General features: G+C 42.1%; 2 protein-coding genes across 2 annotated transcripts in view; both read left to right on the top strand.

Annotated features, from left to right (window-relative positions):
• cachd1 (cache domain containing 1) overlaps window positions 1-8,850 on the top strand; it is a 100,647-nt gene extending 91,797 nt beyond the window's left edge. The window contains exons 25-27 of the mRNA XM_084067251.1: window positions 642-719; window positions 866-967; window positions 4,725-8,850. Of these exons, the coding sequence (XP_083923377.1) occupies window positions 642-719; window positions 866-967; window positions 4,725-4,975 (431 nt within the window). The 3' untranslated portion in view covers window positions 4,976-8,850. The remainder of the gene's footprint in view (window positions 1-641; window positions 720-865; window positions 968-4,724) is intronic.
• A 9,167-nt stretch (window positions 8,851-18,017) lies between these two features.
• raver2 (ribonucleoprotein, PTB-binding 2) overlaps window positions 18,018-18,444 on the top strand; it is a 104,896-nt gene continuing 104,469 nt past the window's right edge. The window contains exon 1 of the mRNA XM_084067828.1: window positions 18,018-18,347. Coding sequence (XP_083923954.1) covers window positions 18,069-18,347 — 279 coding nt within the window. The 5' untranslated portion in view covers window positions 18,018-18,068. The remainder of the gene's footprint in view (window positions 18,348-18,444) is intronic.

The following is an 18,444-nucleotide window of genomic DNA, read 5'->3' as shown; positions in this document are numbered from 1 at the left end:
TCTTAATGGGTTAAAGCAGATGGTAAAAATGAGAAAAATCAAATAAATAAAGTGAGACAAATATAAAAAGTATGCAAGGAAGTAAAAGAGTAAAAATGTAAACGCTTAACCACCATACTTCACCACGCGACAGGACAGTTTAGCCTGACGAAAATAACTGATCTTCAAGATTGTTTTTGGAGAGCGACATCGTCGTGTGATGAAATATAATTTAGGCGTTAGCTGTGTACACATACACACAGCAAGCTGCAGACCTGTACTTAATGTAAAGTACATGTGTGCAAATACACACATAGCAGCTCACCTTTTGGTCCACATTAGGTTATACAAGTTCGTACACCCAATATTAAATGATGAAAGAACTAAATTACACCCAGTGTTACCTCTATACTTCCATATATACTAGGTAATATACAGTATATAGAAATATATATTCCATATGCAGCATTTACTCCTCCCTGATTGAAGACAGATTAGAAGAAAAATCCTTTATTCTTAAGTTAGTTATGAGTTAAACACTAAGTTATACCTGTTATATTGCGTTGTGATGCCACAGTCTGAGTTTTTTGTAGTCCTTCATATTTTAAGGTTAATTATTTGCACATCAAGTAATTCTGTTGTCTTCCACTTTGTTTGTCCAGAGATGTCAGTGAGAATGTCTAACCTGGACAACGAGAGGGACGAGAGAGACGAAGACAGCCACGAGGACAGAGGGATAAGTAAGTACTGTGTGACTTATATATATATATGTATATGTATGTATGTATATATATTCCACCTTTGTCTAGAGCTCAGCACTCAGCGTGTGGGCTTTCATAGCGGATGTTTTGAGTTGACGCGTGTTCTCTCCTGGCTTGTGTTCCAGTAAGCAACACACGCTTTATTGCCGCTGTTATTGAGAGACACACCCACAGCCCTGAACGCAGACGGAGGTACTGGGGACGATCAGGGACAGAGAGTGACCATGGTAAGATGCATACACACACACACACACACACACACACACACATACTCAAACTTATCTTCTTTTTTTTATCCAGTTGTGCGTAAGTCGGAGCGTCTACAAAATGTGACAATATATCAGCATTATTGGAAATTATTGTATCAAAAATACACCAATTACAGAACGATTCAATTATAGGATTCTTAGAAAATACCTTTTTTTTTAAAATAACTGTGTGTTGTTTTAGCTAACTTGGTGACAATGACTCAAAAGGAGACTGGCCAACACCAGTGTTCCTGAGTGGATGAGTTATAATTATAAAATATTCCCTGATTTCAACTAAGACGCTCATCAAAGTTGTGAAGTTGCCCCGCATAGCGCTAACTTGCAAATAAAACATTCTTTCGCCGAAGCATAAACTACAGTAGACTCAAGAGTATCTTTTAAGGATTTACAGTCAAGAACAAGAACAAGACAAAAAACAGAGAGAGAAGGCACTTCAAAGGATGTGTCACATGTTGAACTTGTGAAAATCCACTCTCCCACTTATGCTCCATTTTCAGGGAGGGAATGGATCTGATTTGTAATAAGAGGGAACAGGAGAGTGAGATTTAAAGCACACGGAACGCAAGATGAGTTGAACTAATGGAAAGCGGGGGTGTTTGCACATTGGGGATTCAGTACAAAGTAAGCGCTTGAAAGTCACTGCTTGTCTTTGCTCAGTCAAAGGTGTTCTCCTACCACTGAACGTTCTGATAGAATGCACACAAAGCATGTTATATATGAGTGTGTTACATTGTAGTAAGAACACATACACACACACACACACACACACACACACACACACACACACACACACACACACACACACACACACACACACACACACACACACACACACACACACACACGGCAGCAGGGGTGATTTGACAACCTGCATGGCTTTCCGTTAGGTTCCCTTCAAGTTTTTAAACTGGAAACACCTCCTTATGCCTTAGTGTGCAAAAGAAACCAGGTGCGCTGCAAGGCGCGTCCAATGCAAAAGTTCCTGTCTCTGATTAATCAGAAGTGTCACATCGGGGTGATTGATAGTGGACAAATTCCTATGAGAGAATGTTTTAGACTGGTCATTCAGTGTTTATAAACCTATCACTGCATCCTGAAAACATTCTAGTCTCGCTCGTGTTCGCAAATCTCCAAACTCGATGGTAATAACGTGTGACTTGTGTTTCAGTGTTTATAACCTCTTAGTCACAGCAATGTCCTTTCATCTTCCTGTCTGCTGCCCTTTAAGTTTCTCCAATCATGCGGCTCTTAACATTGTCTATAGGATGCTGTAACGGTAACCCAGTTAGAAACGTTGTCTCCCGTAAAAACTAAAACAGTCGCGTTGTGAGAAAAGAGGACAAGCTCGGCTGAGGTTGGCATATTCCTTTCTCTTGATCTTCGTCGGAAGTCTTTGCATACCTCCATTCTGCTTTCCTCTTTGCTGTCTCCGTCTCTGTCATTTTCACGCTTCTGCCCCTCGCTGTGTCTTACCCCTCCTCTCTCTTTCAAAGCCCAGCTAATCCCCTGAGAGGCCGGAGGGGATTTATAAAAGAAGCCGCTCTCAGTCTGACTCTTGTCTGTTAATAAATTACCTGCAGTTTTTATTACAGTGACTTGGCAACACCTCGAGTGTCTTAATACATTATGGTACAAACATGTAGTGTTGGCACATGATGATGGTGAAGACTCAGAGTCGTAACTTCAGTATATTTTCAACAAGTGTCAAATACATGTATAATATATTCATTGAACATGGTCAGTACCTTCCCGGATTTACTTTATTGGATCTACAAAACATTGACTATTCAATAGTTGAGAAGAAAGCTGGGTGATTTGGTTTTTCATCAACTCCATTGTAGTAAAGGTTATTCTTGGTCCCAAGGTAAACGCATATCTTTTAGGAGAGCATGTCACCTGTCACTGTTCCAGAGAGAGGATAACGGCAAAAAACAGACGGAAGGTTTTTACTGAATATTGATAGATTGCAAATGCCAGAGGCACCGAATGTTCAGCCTCCCAGTGATCGGAGGCGTTTCGTACAAAAGGTTACATGTTGCACTGGAAAGTGTTCTGAGAAGATGGTGTTGGAAGGTGGAGGAATCGAAACAAGCCAAGGCCATCCCACGCACATCTATGAACTATGCAGCCACATAAAGAAACAAGTTTTGAAATGCTCATGTCATTGTTACTGCTGTGTACCAGGCTTCAATACTACACACACACACACACACACACACACACACACACACACACACACACACACACACACACACACACACACACACACACACACACACACACACACACACACACACACACACACACACACACTCAGCCAGAAAGACATATTTGTTGCGTCTCTGGATATTTCATGTTTAATCAACAGTAATGGTAGAGATTTTCCATAAATATGATGAATGAGGTACTCCGGTTGAGAAGGTTGTATCCTACAGAGTAGTAAGGGACAGAGATAGATGGATGTTCCTATTTTCCTGTGCACTGATGTCAAGGTGAGAATCTCATGGTTCCATAAAGAGGCTGCTTCAGGAGTAAAGGAAAATGGCATTGATTTTGTTTAGCATTTTGTGTGTGTGGAAATCCAGCCGGTACACAAGCAACCTTGTCAACTGATGAAGTGGGAAAAAATAACAATACTGCACTTGGTTTAAAGGTTACTCCTCATTTCTAGCTCCTTCTGTTTCCTCCAGGCAAAGTACATGTATATCCTATATATAAATGCTGTGAATCTCTATATGAATATTGACGTCGTCATTTATTTTTTATTATTTATTTCTTTAAACCTTGTATAAGAAAGCTTCAGAACAAACCCACAAAAAAAAACTCTCCCAAAGGGCAAATGTGAGTCAGTCCTCCGCAATCAAATGAATATGCGTTGGCCTTTTAACATGTGGCATATGAGCACACTGTATGTATTTGTTTGTGATCTTTGCTTGCATGCTGTAAATGGTGCATTCATATAGCACCTTTTATCCAAAGCGCTTCATAATGTGCATTACATTCACCCATTCACACACACATTCACGCACCAACGAGCACCATGCAAGGCATCAGCCTACTCATTGCGAGCAATTAGGGGTTCAGTGTCTTGCTCAAGGACACTAACGGTGCGTTTTAACAGCGGGCGATACTGGGCGACATCGTCCAAAAAGATAAAGAAAATCCATCTTTCATCGCCCCCCCCACCCACTTCGCCCGATCGCCGGCTCTATAGACTTTCTTTATCTTTTGGGCGATGTTGCCCGGCATCGCCCGAGAGTCGCCCGCTGTTAAAACGCACCGTAACTCTTGGGGGAGCCCGGGATCAAACTGGGAACCTTCCGTTTCCCAAGCGGCCGCTCTACCTCCTGAGCCACTGCCGCTGTCAAGCAGTTGATTCATGCTTTAAACACTTTATACTTCGTTGACCAGAGTCCCCCAGGGGTCTATACTAGGCCCCCGGTCTTTTTTCTGCTGGGACGCCAGGGTTGTATGTACTGTAGGTCCCCTGCACCTGCATCTTCTGTTTCAATGTCTGAATAGAACATGTATTGCGGTTGTACACACACACACACACACACACACACACACACACACACACACACACACACACACACACACACACACACACACACACACACACACACACAGTATAGATTGTAGGAATGTATCAATATGAAACAACATGTTACTTCCTCACAAACATAATAATACCACCTCATGTGTGTGTGTGCAGGTTACAGCACCATGAGCCCGCAGGAGGACAGCGAGAACCCGCCCGGCAACAACGACCCGCTCTCGGCCGGCGTGGACGTGGGCAACCACGACGACGACCTGGACCTGGACACGCCCCCGCAGACGGCGGCGCTGCTCAGTCACAAGTTCCACCCGTACCGCCACACGCACACTCACCACCACCCGCTGCACACGCACACGCACCACCTACAGGCGGCGGTCACCGTGCACAGCGTGGACGCGGAATGCTGATCCTAAGCGTTTGGGCCCTTCTCCCCCGAGACGGAGCTGTTTCTTATCTAAAGACTACTTTTTTGAAAGACTTTTCTGCTCCAGTGGACAGCAGACGGGAACCATGGAAGGATGGAGAGGGCACGACATGAGATAATGCCCGACTTGAACCCACACTGTCCCCGACTTACAAGACTTGAGCCACAGAGCAACTGGACATCCAGGAATGGAACTTAAAAAGGATTAAGTATTATCCTGCAGTGTCGGTTTGCTGCCAAATCCATACCTTTTCCAGTATAGGCCCCATTTTAATTCTGGACCGTTAGGCACTAGTTGTAAATCACTAACCTTGGGCTAGTACACATTTCCACGTCACTCTCTTAGAGAGATGAAGGCGGCAACATGTCGGTCTGGAGTAACGAACGTGGGGCTCTTTGAAGGAATGTGTCAGCACTGAGCAAAGTAAGGTCACCACTGGAACTGGCTTACATAAGGATATAGTCCTACTGTACCACTGCCACACCACCACCACCACCCACCCAGCTTGGAATACTACATGTGGTGCCTCCTCCTTGGCTCCGGGCCTCCATCCCAGCCTCCAAAGGGGTTTCTTCCACTAATCCCACCTGAAGTGAGGGATAGTTGGCTTGAGGGACACACCATCCCCTCCTCTATAAACAAGTCACTGCTGGAGGCCTGCTGTTCCGTTTTGTTTTCCACTTTTTGATGCAGCCGCGCTCCTCGGTTCAGCAGAAAACATTGGGCTGTTCTCTGAAAAATGGCATGAAATCATAATGGTTGCAAGGAGCTGTTGGGTCTTTCACCGAAAGAGAGGGGGCTGCTAATAAATGTCCCATAAACTTGCTGGCAAACACAAGCTTCTCAATTTTATAAGAAGACACATAAAAAGATATAAAAAAAAGAAAAGATTATTTTTCTACTATTTATTGAAGAGGTGTATTGTGGGATATATGAACGAGCAGCCATGGCTGTCCACACTTTGTGACTCTTGTTAGCCGAGAAACAGATGCTTGCCCACACGTGCTCCTTCCCCTTCTTGTAACCAGCACATCATATCCTGTGACCGAACTATTAAGGGGAACTGATTGATGATAGCACATTTCTTCGTAATTATTTCTTCATTATTATTGTTCCATTATTTTTCTATCTTAGTTCTGAATCAGAGAGGTTTTATGTTCTCTTGTGATGCTGGACTTATATAGACAAAAAAAAGATTCACATTCTCAAGAACCTTCTACCCTCACAAGCTCTCATGAGATGGTCTGGGTCACGTTCCGACTCGGAGAGAAGACAAAATACCAGCACAAACATGGCATTGAAGTCACTGCTGGGGGTTTAGGGGATGGGGACAGTTAGGACCCTTATGTGGAGATGAGAGAAGTCTCACGGAAACCTGAATGTCCATAGGCTACATGTGCTGTCCTCTGTTATCTGCCCAAATGCGACAGCAGGACCTATACAGGATGAGTCCCTCTCATCCTATCCCACCTCCTGAGGACAAGGAAATACTGCGACCGTGCTCTTTGTGAAACTAGATGTCACACGGAACCATTTAACCACTTAAACCCTATATATTTGGTTGACTGGGGTCCGCCCAGGGCTCTATACTAGATCTGCTCCTTTTGTCCCACACCAAATGTCTTTGCCGGAAATAGCCGATCTACAAGCTCAATGCATGTCGCGTTACGATGCGTTGTGAACTTGTAGATCTGCTATTTTCACAGAATTCCCCCCCCCCTCAGAATAGGGACGCTAGGGTTCATGTGGTTAAATCGACATTGATGTCCAAGCGATAGAGATGCTGCTGTTCACTGTCGTACAGAGGTTACTCTAACCTGTAGACCACCTCTGTGGTTAACCACTCAAAACATATTTTCTACACTTTGTGTTATGTTGCAACTTTGTGTATGTGTGTATATGGGTGTGTGTGTGCGTGTGTGTGTGTGTGTGTGTGTGTGTGTGTGTGTGTGTGTGTGTGTGTGTGTGTGTGTGTGTGTGTGTGTGTGTGTGTGTGAGTGAGTGAGTGAGAGAGAGGCTATCCCTTCAAAGCATCACCATTGAATGCATTATGACCTTTATTTTCAAAATGGTATTAGAGAATAGAGATGAAACTATTATGTCTGAGCAATCATCTTTTTCTGATGAAGAGTCATTTGACCCTGTCTGTTCTTAGTAGTTTTAATGTCCGACTGCACAGATTAAGTAATTATAGTATGCATTTCTTAGTGGGTGCAAAATGGAGATCATTCTCAAAGATTCAGTATGAAGTGTAAATACAAAACCACAAATGGCTATTAATGTGTTCGCACACACTTTTTTTTATGTTGGAAATACACGTGTACTTCAAATGATGCTCATTGCTCAGACATTTGGGTTGATATATTGAATTGTCTGTTCATGGTATCTGACTATATTTTCGATGCCTTGGATGTTTTTTTTATTATTCAGTTTTATCTTTCTTTAGGTCCATATTGGATGGAAGTCAGTACTTGCAAAATTAATACACCGTTTTAAGTTCAAGTGTCTTTAAGAGACTCCTCTGTTTATTGTTATGTTCAAGGCGGGGGGTGGGCGGGGCGGGTCAACGGTTTTAGATAGCAAATGATGGTACTGTATTTTTTCACTGAGTGGAGACCAATATAACATGTAGTGGTTAAGGGGGTTACCCTGATTTATACTTACTGGTGCAACACAATGCACAACCAAGTAGAACTCAGGCTTTAGGCCACTCTGGTTCCGTCACTAGTTCTCACCATAGGCCATAAGCATTAATTATTGTAGAATAGGACATTGGTCAGTTATATTTCATTTTGGTAGAAGATTTTCATTTTTAAAGATGTGTGCATCCCTGGTTAATTCCAAATAATCTGTCAATTTAACCCATTAAGATTAAGACCTGAAGCCCATTCTACAAATGTTTTCTAAATCCCAACAGTATTCTGAAAAAAACGTATGTTTCTATATCAGTGGTGCTCAAATTCTTTCATGTCAAGGACCCCCAAAATTATATGTATTTGGCCGCTGACCCCCATCTCAAAATGTTTTGTTCCAGGGACCCCCAGAAGAAAAGAATAGAGTTAAAAATGCCATCAAAAAATGACACAGATACGCTCCAGGTCTTAATGGGTTAACCAACACAGCCCTCAACAATTGCAGTGTTGGATTCAGGTGACTTCTTAAGGTTCACGTTTTCAAAATTGGTGAATGAGTGATTTCACGTCATATAATTAACACCTGGCTGTTCTTGAACTCGATACAGGGCATGTCTGCCACAACGTGAAAATATTCTACCAAACTGACATTTTTATTTGAACAATTTCACAGTTCTGGTTCTATGAGCTGATAATTGTTTGTTTTTATTTGTATTCATACACGCTCAAATGTTTTCATATTAGTTTGGTTCAAATGAAGTGCCAAGTCTATACTCATAACGAATCTCCACTAAAGTGACACCACTGATGGTTATTAACAACATTACAAACGGCAAACCCTCTTTACCACTTCAACAGTGGTAACAAAGCAATCCTGTTGTATTTCCAGTTCATCTTAAAAAAAAAAGGGAATACAGAATCAATCATAGCAGCAGTCTTGTGAATAACTCCAGATTTTTGTTTTGCTTTTAAGAGTAACTTAGTTGTATTAGTTTTTTTTTTTATGGAGAGTATTTTAACAGTATTTACCAGCTGTTGTAAACAAGTATATGTGTGTGTGTTTGTATACAGAACACTCTGAATCTCATTAATGTACTGAAGGAACTATGACATGTACATCCACCCCCCACCACCCACCCCGTCATCTCATGTATCATGCAAAGTTATCAAATGGAGATTTATTGCAATGTGAATGTGATAAAACAAAATCCACTTTACCTACAATATTGTCTGGGTGGCATCTATTTGCTTATGTTAACATGCATTTCGTTGCATTTTATGTGGTGATTTTTAAATCTTTGTCTTTAAATCTGTCATGTGCTAAAACAAAAACTAAGTTAATTCAGCAAAATGGATTCTCTTACTTAATTAAGATCATTTAGCTGTTGCAGTAGCTTTTATGGCCATTATGTGGAAGGTTATATTATAATTTATACACCAGTAGCACTATTTGCACCACCAAGACAAAAATAACTAACTAAATACAGTGCATTGAACATAACATGACAATGACTTACATTTGGTCTGGGACTGCACTCCATTTTTTTATTTCAGGATTGACTGGTGCACAAAAGAGTGCTTCAGTCTAACCTTATTAAACCTATGTATTATATAGAATATAGGAGGTTATATAATGTATAATTATATAGAAGGTTATAATGTATGTTTGAAATGAACTGTTTTGATTGGTTAGTAAATCTCTTTGTCATGAATTGGATTTGATTAAGACCAAATGGCCTCTAACTATAGTTTTCTATTGTCAATATAGGCATTAGACTCCTACTGTAGGAGGTAATTTGTTGTTTATTCAGCACACAGTAAGCCAGGAGGATTATGTGTGTGTGTGTGTGTGTGTGTGTGTGCACTAGCAACACCTGGCCTTCCATGAACCCTCTCGGTCACACTCGGCTGTGATAAGTCCTTCAGTCGTGTACGTACCTGTACCTTGACATTTATGTTTAAATTCATAAACTGGAAACTGCATCAATAATGCACATTCCACATATCAATGTAATGAGATATTGATCTCGGCTCTCATTCCATGTTAAGAACATTGTGTGTGTCTTTGGATGGGCCTGCAATTTCTTAATACCTGATGCACTAATCACATTTATGTGACACATATTTGGTACACTTTGGTTTGAGCAATTGATATTTTCCTTGTCCGTGTGTTATTTGAGCATGCTTCAGGCAAAAACCTGAGAGAGTGTTATCAATCACTCCAAACTGTTTTGCCACTTTTTGGGAATACGAGAAACTGACCTACAGTATTTTAGGATTGCTTTTAAGAAAAAGAAAATGCAGGAAACACAAAATAAAGGGATATCTACTCACGACCCATAAAAATGTGTCCACGACCCACAAATGGGATCCGAACCACTGCTATAGGTCATTATGGGGGAAGAACGAGCAGCATATTGTAGCCTGAAAGACTTATCTATTATTCATGAGGGTCTCTGTACAGTACATGTCGCCTGCCAGCGGAGTTGGAGAAGAAGCAACAAATCTACATGACCGTATTACACAGTAAGACATCCTCTGTAACTGAGAGTGTACTAATGTAACCTAGTAGACCCTTACAGGTCAATTTGGTTACATTTGTACACTCTCAGATGTAAATGAACACTCAGGATTTGACAGTGTATTCCACACATACATGTAGATGTCTCACATTTGTCTTTTTCATCTTTTGTGATGAATGAGTCTCGGTTTACAAACAGGTGGTGAGCTGCAGATTACGGTATGTGTATAATGTGTTTCTCCTTGAGAGAGAGAGAGAGAGAGAGAGAGAGAGAGATGGGAGGGGGGGGGGGTACATTATGCACCGACTGTTTAACCACTTCAACCCTAGAGTCAACTCGGGTCCAGTTTAGTCAGTCTAAACTCAGTAAACTGGACTTGAGTTGGCTCTGTACTTGGACCGCGTTCGTCCATCTACACAAAATCTCTTCTCCCAAAAATAGCCAATCTACAAGCTCACAACACGTCACATTGCACAACGCGTTGGTTAATGAACATTGGCAGGAAAGTAGTCCAGCACTGCTGAAGGCCGAGGACATTGGGGAGAGAAGAAGGAGGTCTCTCTCTTTCTCTTGCTCTCTCACCCCCCCCCCTCTCTCTATGTATGCTTGCAAATCATCAGTGTTAATTTAACCCTAAAAGTGTACAAATGGAGCTACCTATTTGTACACTCAAGAGTCACAAATGGATAAATGAGGATTTGAGTGTGTTTGTGCATGCATGATTTAATGTGTGTGTGTGTATGTCTGTATTTCTGTGAATTACCTTGTAACTCCCATTGTGTGTGTGTGTGTGTGTGTGTGTGTGTGTGTGTGTGTGTGTGTGTGTGTGAGAGTGTGAGTGCTCGTGTGTGCGTTTGTTGTTGGCTATTGTATGTCTTCTCTTCTACTGGACTCACAGTGTCACTGTGTCTGTGTCCCACTCACCATCTTGCTCTGTCTTCTTTCTTCAACTTCTAATCTAAGCCAGAGATGTGTGTGTGCTCTGCCTCTGAATCAGAGCACTGAGCTCAGTGTCCAAACATCCTCAGGCCATTTCAATGTGTTCACTGTACCCTGCCAGCCTCTCTCAGCCAACTGGAGAGTGTAAAGAAAACAGACACGGACATTCTTTACAGTCCAGGGTCCCAGCTTCCCAGAAGCATAATAGCTACATAAGATCATCTTAGGCACCAAGACACGTTTGTAACTATTTGAAGTACAATGTACGTGTTGAAAAGGTTTGAAACTCAGTGAGGATCGTTGGCAGAGGATGCGTGCAGCCGTGCATAAAGCATTGAAATGTTGACATATGTTCCTGAGAACCGAGCAAATTTATCATATTCCAACTCATGATCTTGTGATCTTCTTTATATTTGAAAAACATCTTGGCATTTAGATTTAATTAATTCTTAATTAATTAAATTCTTAACATTTTTATTTTTGGACATAGCTGTGACCTCCACTCCATTTTACATGCAGTATGTCAACTGTAATGGACCATTTTTGATGGGAACATTTAGGTGGCGGTGGGGGTGGGGACGGGCATCACAGCCATGTATTCCAACATGGAGCACCAAATGTGGGTAGTGGTGGAAGACGTGAGGAGGTGGGAGATTTGATTTGATCTGATTTGATCATTATTTATCTTTAACAAATAAAACTCCATACTCCATACGTCATCAGCACAATAACAGAGCACAACTGCCTCCGCCCCCCCCCCCCCCCCCCTCCACACACACACACCACACACACACCACACACACACACACACACACACACACACACACACACACACACACACACACACACACACACACACACACACACACACACACACACACACACACACACACACACACACACACACACACACACACACACACACACACACACACACACACACACACACACACAACTCCCACTCACAAAACACCTGTCTGCCACTTAAGGTTTAAGGTTCTTCCCGCCTACTGTGCTCTCTCTCACGCACGCACACACACACACACACACACACACACACACACACACACACACACACGCACATATACACACACACATATACACACATATACACACACACACATACACACACATCTCAGGTGCCTGCTTTGTCCATTGCGCCACTCTGCCCACCCACGCCCTCACACTTTCAGTCCCAGCGAGCAGCGGCAACATTTACCACTCTCTTGTTCTCATCTCCTCTCTCCCACCCACTCTATGAGAGCCAGTGAATCACAGGATGACACACTGACTGAAGCACCAGCTTGTGTTTTAGATGGAGAGGGACTCACCCCCCCTCCCCCCCAACCCCCACCCCCACTTGGGTTTGCCATACATAGCCTACAACATAGCCAGTTATTATGGGCTTTGATTTCAGGCTGCAACTACTGTATGGATTATCTTCATAGTGATTACTCTATAGATTACTCTTTTGATTAATCGAATAGTATAGAAGTGGCTTTGGCAATCAATGGAAAACAATCTAGCTGATTATTTATAATCGACTAAATCTATGAATCTAATTAACCACTTAAACCCTGTTGTGTATTTCGTTGTACCATAGTGACCAGCTTGTAGATTTGCTATTTTTGCGTTCATTATTTTATTGAAATCAATTATTTTTCATAAACATTTAAATCAGTGTTTTTCAACCTTTTTCGTGTCAAGGACCCCCAAATTGACACATATTAGCCCACAGACCCCCCATTTGAAAAGATATGCCAGGGACTCAACCATTTTGATTTCTTGGGGGTCCCAATCTACACTGTATCATCATTATCAGTGTTCATTTAACTCTGGGTCCATTTGGTTCCATTTGTACACTCTCAGAGTTACAGACACATAAGGGTCAATTTGGTTCCTAATTATTAATTTGGCTGGGGACCCCCTGGAACCCCCTCAAGGACCACTGGTGGTCCCGGGACCACTGGTTGAGAACCACTGATTTAAATCGATTAGTTTAACTGTTGCAGCTCTAGTTTAATTTGAATGTATAGAATGCTTTCGAGATAAAGATGGAGAGAAAGAGTTTGTGAAACGTGTGGGTGTGGGCTCAAGTGAATTCATGAATGCATGTACCGTACATGCATGTGGGAGAGAGCTTCTGAACGTCATGCTGCTCGTGGTGTCTCATGGAAGGGAGGTGGAGAAGACCATTTAATTGTTCTCTTGTGGAAATCCTGTTTGGCACTTGCAGTGATTCATGCGTCTCCAAAAACAACTGTGTGTGTATGTGACAAAGTAGTCCTTGTCATGTCGCCACATACCATCAATGATGCATGTCTGTCCCCCAATCTGTCACCATTGTATTGTATTATTAGCTGCAGTTGGGTGAGAGGAATCCCTTCTTGCTAAAAGTCAGCATTTCAAGAATCAAGACAAATCTTATAAACAGCTTACTATTCTATTTGTTATTATTTATTTATTTAAAAATAATTGGTGTGTAGGACATTTTCAGGTTTCATCAGTATTTAGACGCACCATGCCACCCACCCACCACCCATATTATTTGAGCGATGCAGGGCATTCATTTAATTTAAAAATCATCAAAATATCAGGAATGCACGATTAATCAATCATCAATTCGGTAACGCCAATATCGCCCTTAAAAATTCTATATCGGTATCGAACCGATATCAAATAATATATTGTATCTAATATGTGTATCAGTAGGCCTAATAAATCAGGTCATAAGAATGCACAGTTTTTTTTAAAGTCTGCATCTGCTCCCAGAATCACAGTTACTGTATAATAAGTAAGGTGAACCCTTCTGGAAACTTGAAAATTTCAGTATCGGTAGATTTGACCATGCAATTTTTCGGTAGATATTGGCCAAAATGTCAATATCGCACATCCCTAAACAATTTGACTGTTTAGTCCTACCCAATCCTCCTGGCTGACAAGACATAGATGAACCCTTGATTGCTGCAGTCATACAAATGGTGGATGCAGTACTTGTGTATGTATACTGTTGTATATGGTACAAATGACCACACATTCTATGATCTTCCTCTCCTAATTCTGCACATTTCTCATTGCTGCTAAGAGCTTTTTTCTCAGAATCTGTGTCTGTACTTTTTAACCTTTTTTTCTTATCTTATTTCTTTCTTGTTTATTTAATTATTTCAATCCACTATTATATCTCGTAATTATCTTGTTGGCAGCACAAATTTGGGAACGTGCCACACCAGCATTTTGCTGCTTGTTCCTGTATGAGTAAGTGACAAATAAACCCCTTGATTATTTCTTGATTCTCTTGATTCCTGGCGTATCCCGCCCTTACTTTGGTTATATGGGCTCGGTCTCTTGGAAAAGTGACATCATTTTCACCCGCTGACAACTGTGATTGTCTAGAATCCAGGTTGGCCAAGAAATGCTTCACACACAGATGGTGAGTGAGAGAACATGGGGTTTGGGAAGATGGAGCTCGATTTCACTATACTTCTCACAGACCCCAGTATAATGATGCTCTAAACACTGCGTGTGTGTGTGTGTGTGTGTGTGTGTGTGTGTGTGTGTGTGTGTGTGTGTGTGTGTGTGTGTGTGTGTGTGTGTTGTGTGTGTGTGTGTGTGTGTGTGTGTGTGTGTGTGTGTGTGTGTGTGTGTGTGTGTGTGTGTGTGTGTGTGTGTGGTGTTCTCTAGTATGTCTTTGTGTATGTGTATACGTGTTTGCACTTTGGATGCAGGGGATGTGTGCTTGCATCATGCATCCTGACATGTCTCTGACGTGTACCCGCTGTATGTGGACGTGCATGGCCTCCATGTGCGTGTGAGAACTATGTGTGTCTATCAGAAACACACAACAGCCTGCGGTAGCTGCATGGGCATTGTGAGGATTGGGCAGGGAGCTCTGTTCCCCTTGTGTTTGCCAGGAGCAGCTTTCCACCCACGGGCAGGCAGGCAGGCAGACTTGCTTGGCTGCTCGGTTGGCATTGACTGGATGACTAGGGTAGAAAGGAGAGTAGGCACAAAGCCATTCATGGCCACATTCTGCGCTCTGGAAAACAGGAAAGCTCTGGTGGTTTGCAAATATACTTTGCAGACTGCTTTCTTCTTATTAATAGGAATGTGTTAATTACCCCAAAATCCCAAAGAGATGTTTTTTTTCTACACAGAATATAGTTTATCAGGTCATGAATGTTGCACTTTTAGTTTTTGGTCTGACTCTATGCAGGAAACAACAATAATCCTACAAGAGTTAACCTCTAATATTTGGTTGGTAGTTAATTCAAATTCACTATTCATGGATACTTTAAAGATGCACTATGTAACTTTCCTCTTCTACCCTGCGCAAGCACTGACATTTTTACCATTGAGCTAATAGAGCCTGCCTGCTTGCTCAGGGAATAAATAGAATCTTGACCATCAGGTCAAAATTCGTGTCAGATCCCATGTGTCTCTAGGTGACACATGACCTTTGACATGATCTAATTGTCTCAATAGAAGAGCAGGGAGACAACATACAATCACCCCAATTGTATAAGTTATATTGTATTAACATAGGATTGAACAAAATTGCATTTTATTCATAAAAAAAAAGTTACATAGTGCCACTTTAATTTTCCTCCTAATTTATTTCCTTATTAAATGACTTAAATAATGTTTACACATTTTAGGTAGAATAACAGATAATCCCACAACAGCTTTTAGGTCATACAGCTATATACAGTATATGTGTGACATTGGAAATCTCTATGACCCACATTATGTGCTTGTCTGTAGCCTAAATATGAGCGAGAGAGAGAGAGAGAGAGAGAGAGAGAGAGAGAGAGAGAGAGAGAGAGAGAGAGAGAGAGAGAGAGAGAGAGAGAGAGAGAGAGAGAGAGAGAGAGAGAGAGAGAGAGACCAAAAACAAAGTCCAAGCCTATCACCAGAAACCCCCCCAACTGTTTACTGAACATATTTTTCTTTTTGATTACTACTCGTTTATATGATGTTTTTGCATAGTATTGTATATTTGTCTGTCATTAAATGTTATTGAACTGTACTTGCTGTGCTTTTTTTGCAAACTATTATTCAATCAATCAATCAATCAATCAATCAATCAATCAATCAATCAATCAGGCATAATAATTGCCACAATTAGTTCGTTTTCTCAACAGTTGGGGTCGCCAAGCGTCCAAAGCGGAGCCAGCAGAAGAGTGTGTGCAGCGCAGACCCACAGTAGTACACTACCTTTACACTCTCTCTCTCTCTCTCTCTCTCTCTCTCTCTCTCTCTCTCTCTCTCTCTCTCTCTCTCTCTCTCTCTCTCTCTCTCTCTCTCTCTCTCTCTCTCTCTCTCTCTCTCTCTCTCTCTCTCTCTCTCTCTCTCTCTTTCTCTCTCGCTCTCTCGCTCTCTCTCTCGCTCTCCAATGTTGCCAGGTTCGCTTATTATAAGCGAGTCTGGGCTTGTTTTTCTGTAAAGTTGTTTTAAACCAGTGGTTCACAAACATGTTTCAAGTTACGGACCCCCAAATTAATATGTCTGCGGACCCCCCCATCTGAAAATATGCTATGCCAGCAGTACCCCCCATACAAGATTTGTGTTGTTAAAATGTTTCCAAAAATATCCCACATTTTTCAGATTTATTTTTAAAATAGCAGATCTACAAGCTCACAATGTCGCATCAAGATGCGTTGTGAGCTTGTAGATCGGCTGTTTTCAATTAGCCAATTAGAAGTAGGCTACCAATTATTTGTTTAGACTGGATGCACAGGTGATTGTTTCATGCAATCAATTCTCAACCTGTTGTTTTGGGGTGCGCTGGTTTCAGCACACCCCAACCCCCTCTTGTGTGTTGGCTAGTGCTGCACGCCCTAGCGAGACCTGACAGAATGGGTTTCATTTGCAACCAGAATGCCGCTTGCATCCAGTGTGACGTCGTCTGTTAAGGGGTCTTTAGGCGAAGGCTGGGCTCGCTTCTTTTGGGCGTCTCTAGTAAAAAATAAACAAAACTATTTTGATTGGAAATTGGTTTATTTACTCCACTGCGCCCTCTACAGATATGGTCAATGTTAATTTATATTGACCAGATCTGTAGATGGCGCAGTGGAGTACATAAAATAATTTCCATCTGAAGGACATATTTTATGTTCTGCCCAAAAAGTGTATTATACAGAGAAGGTGGGGTGATGAGAGGCTTCCTACCCTGGAGAACACCCTGTAGACCCACTGGACGTAACAGAGTGTTTCCAGTGGGCCAACATGCACAATATCAGCACCCTGACTCTGTTTGACCAGAATGGAACAGAGCCTTCATTAGTATCATTGGTAACACCTGTATACTATGGCTGCTGTGAATCTTTATACTATGGCTGCTGTGAATAGAGCCTATTCTCGGTCTACGAGTCTGGCAGAGCGTTAGAGAAAACTCTCACTCAGGCTCTGGACCAGGGGCCAGTTGCACCTCCTCACACTAAGTTCAAACTTAGTCTAGTTATAGCTTAAATGGCTTTTAAAAAAGCCTTTTAACCCATTTAGCCGGGAAAGTATCTGTGTCATTTTAGATTTCTTTGGCTATTAAAAAATAGCAGATCTACATCTCATAGCGCGGCACCCGCGCTATGAGCTTGTAGATCTGCTATTTATTTTTTAAATGTGAAAATTTGTGCAAATCTTTAAATATATATATATATTTAAATATATATATTTAAAGATTTTCACACATTTTCACGATTTAAAAAAAATAGCCAAAGAAATCTAAAAAATTACAGAGATTGACTGGATTAGGCTAAATTTGAATTTAGTGTGAGGTCGGTGGTGCAACTGGCTCCAGCAGGGCTATACTTGTTTCTCTCGCAAAACCTGGCAACGCTGCCTCTCTCTCTCTCTCCCTCTCTCGCTCTCTCTCTCAGATGGGAGCGACAAAACACGGCCGCCCACCTGATCTCTCACTACAACAAGCCAAACGCTCTCGCACTTTATTTCTTTCACAGGCTCCACTAACTAATACACTCAAAGATGGCGGCAGCCTCATCAATCCAGCCGCCGCCGACTGTCCACTCCGCTTTAGTCCAGGAGAAGGCACTTGTTTTCCCCGCGGAGGGACTGGAGGACCCCAGCCCGGAGAAAGATGAGGACCTCCAGGACCCCTCCTCCTCCTCATGGACCAGCCTCCGCGACCTGCCGGAGCTGGAGCCGGAGGAGGAGGTGGAGAGGAGACTGGGGAGAACCCGCCAGGAGCTCAGCAACAGGAGGAAGATCCTCATCAAGAGCCTGCCTCAGGACACCACCAACCAGGTGGGTGGTGCATGGATGGATGGATGGATGACGGACCACAATGTCTGTTTGATGAAGTTACAAAGCTCAGGCTGTTGTTGCACAGTGGTGGGAAAAG

Source organism: Gymnoscopelus microlampas (genome assembly GCF_963454915.1).
Source record: "Gymnoscopelus microlampas genome assembly, chromosome: 9".
NCBI classification, from domain to species: domain Eukaryota; kingdom Metazoa; phylum Chordata; class Actinopteri; order Myctophiformes; family Myctophidae; genus Gymnoscopelus; species Gymnoscopelus microlampas.
The sequence above is the reverse complement of the archived record's forward strand: the minus strand, read 5'-3'. Positions and strand labels throughout refer to the sequence as shown.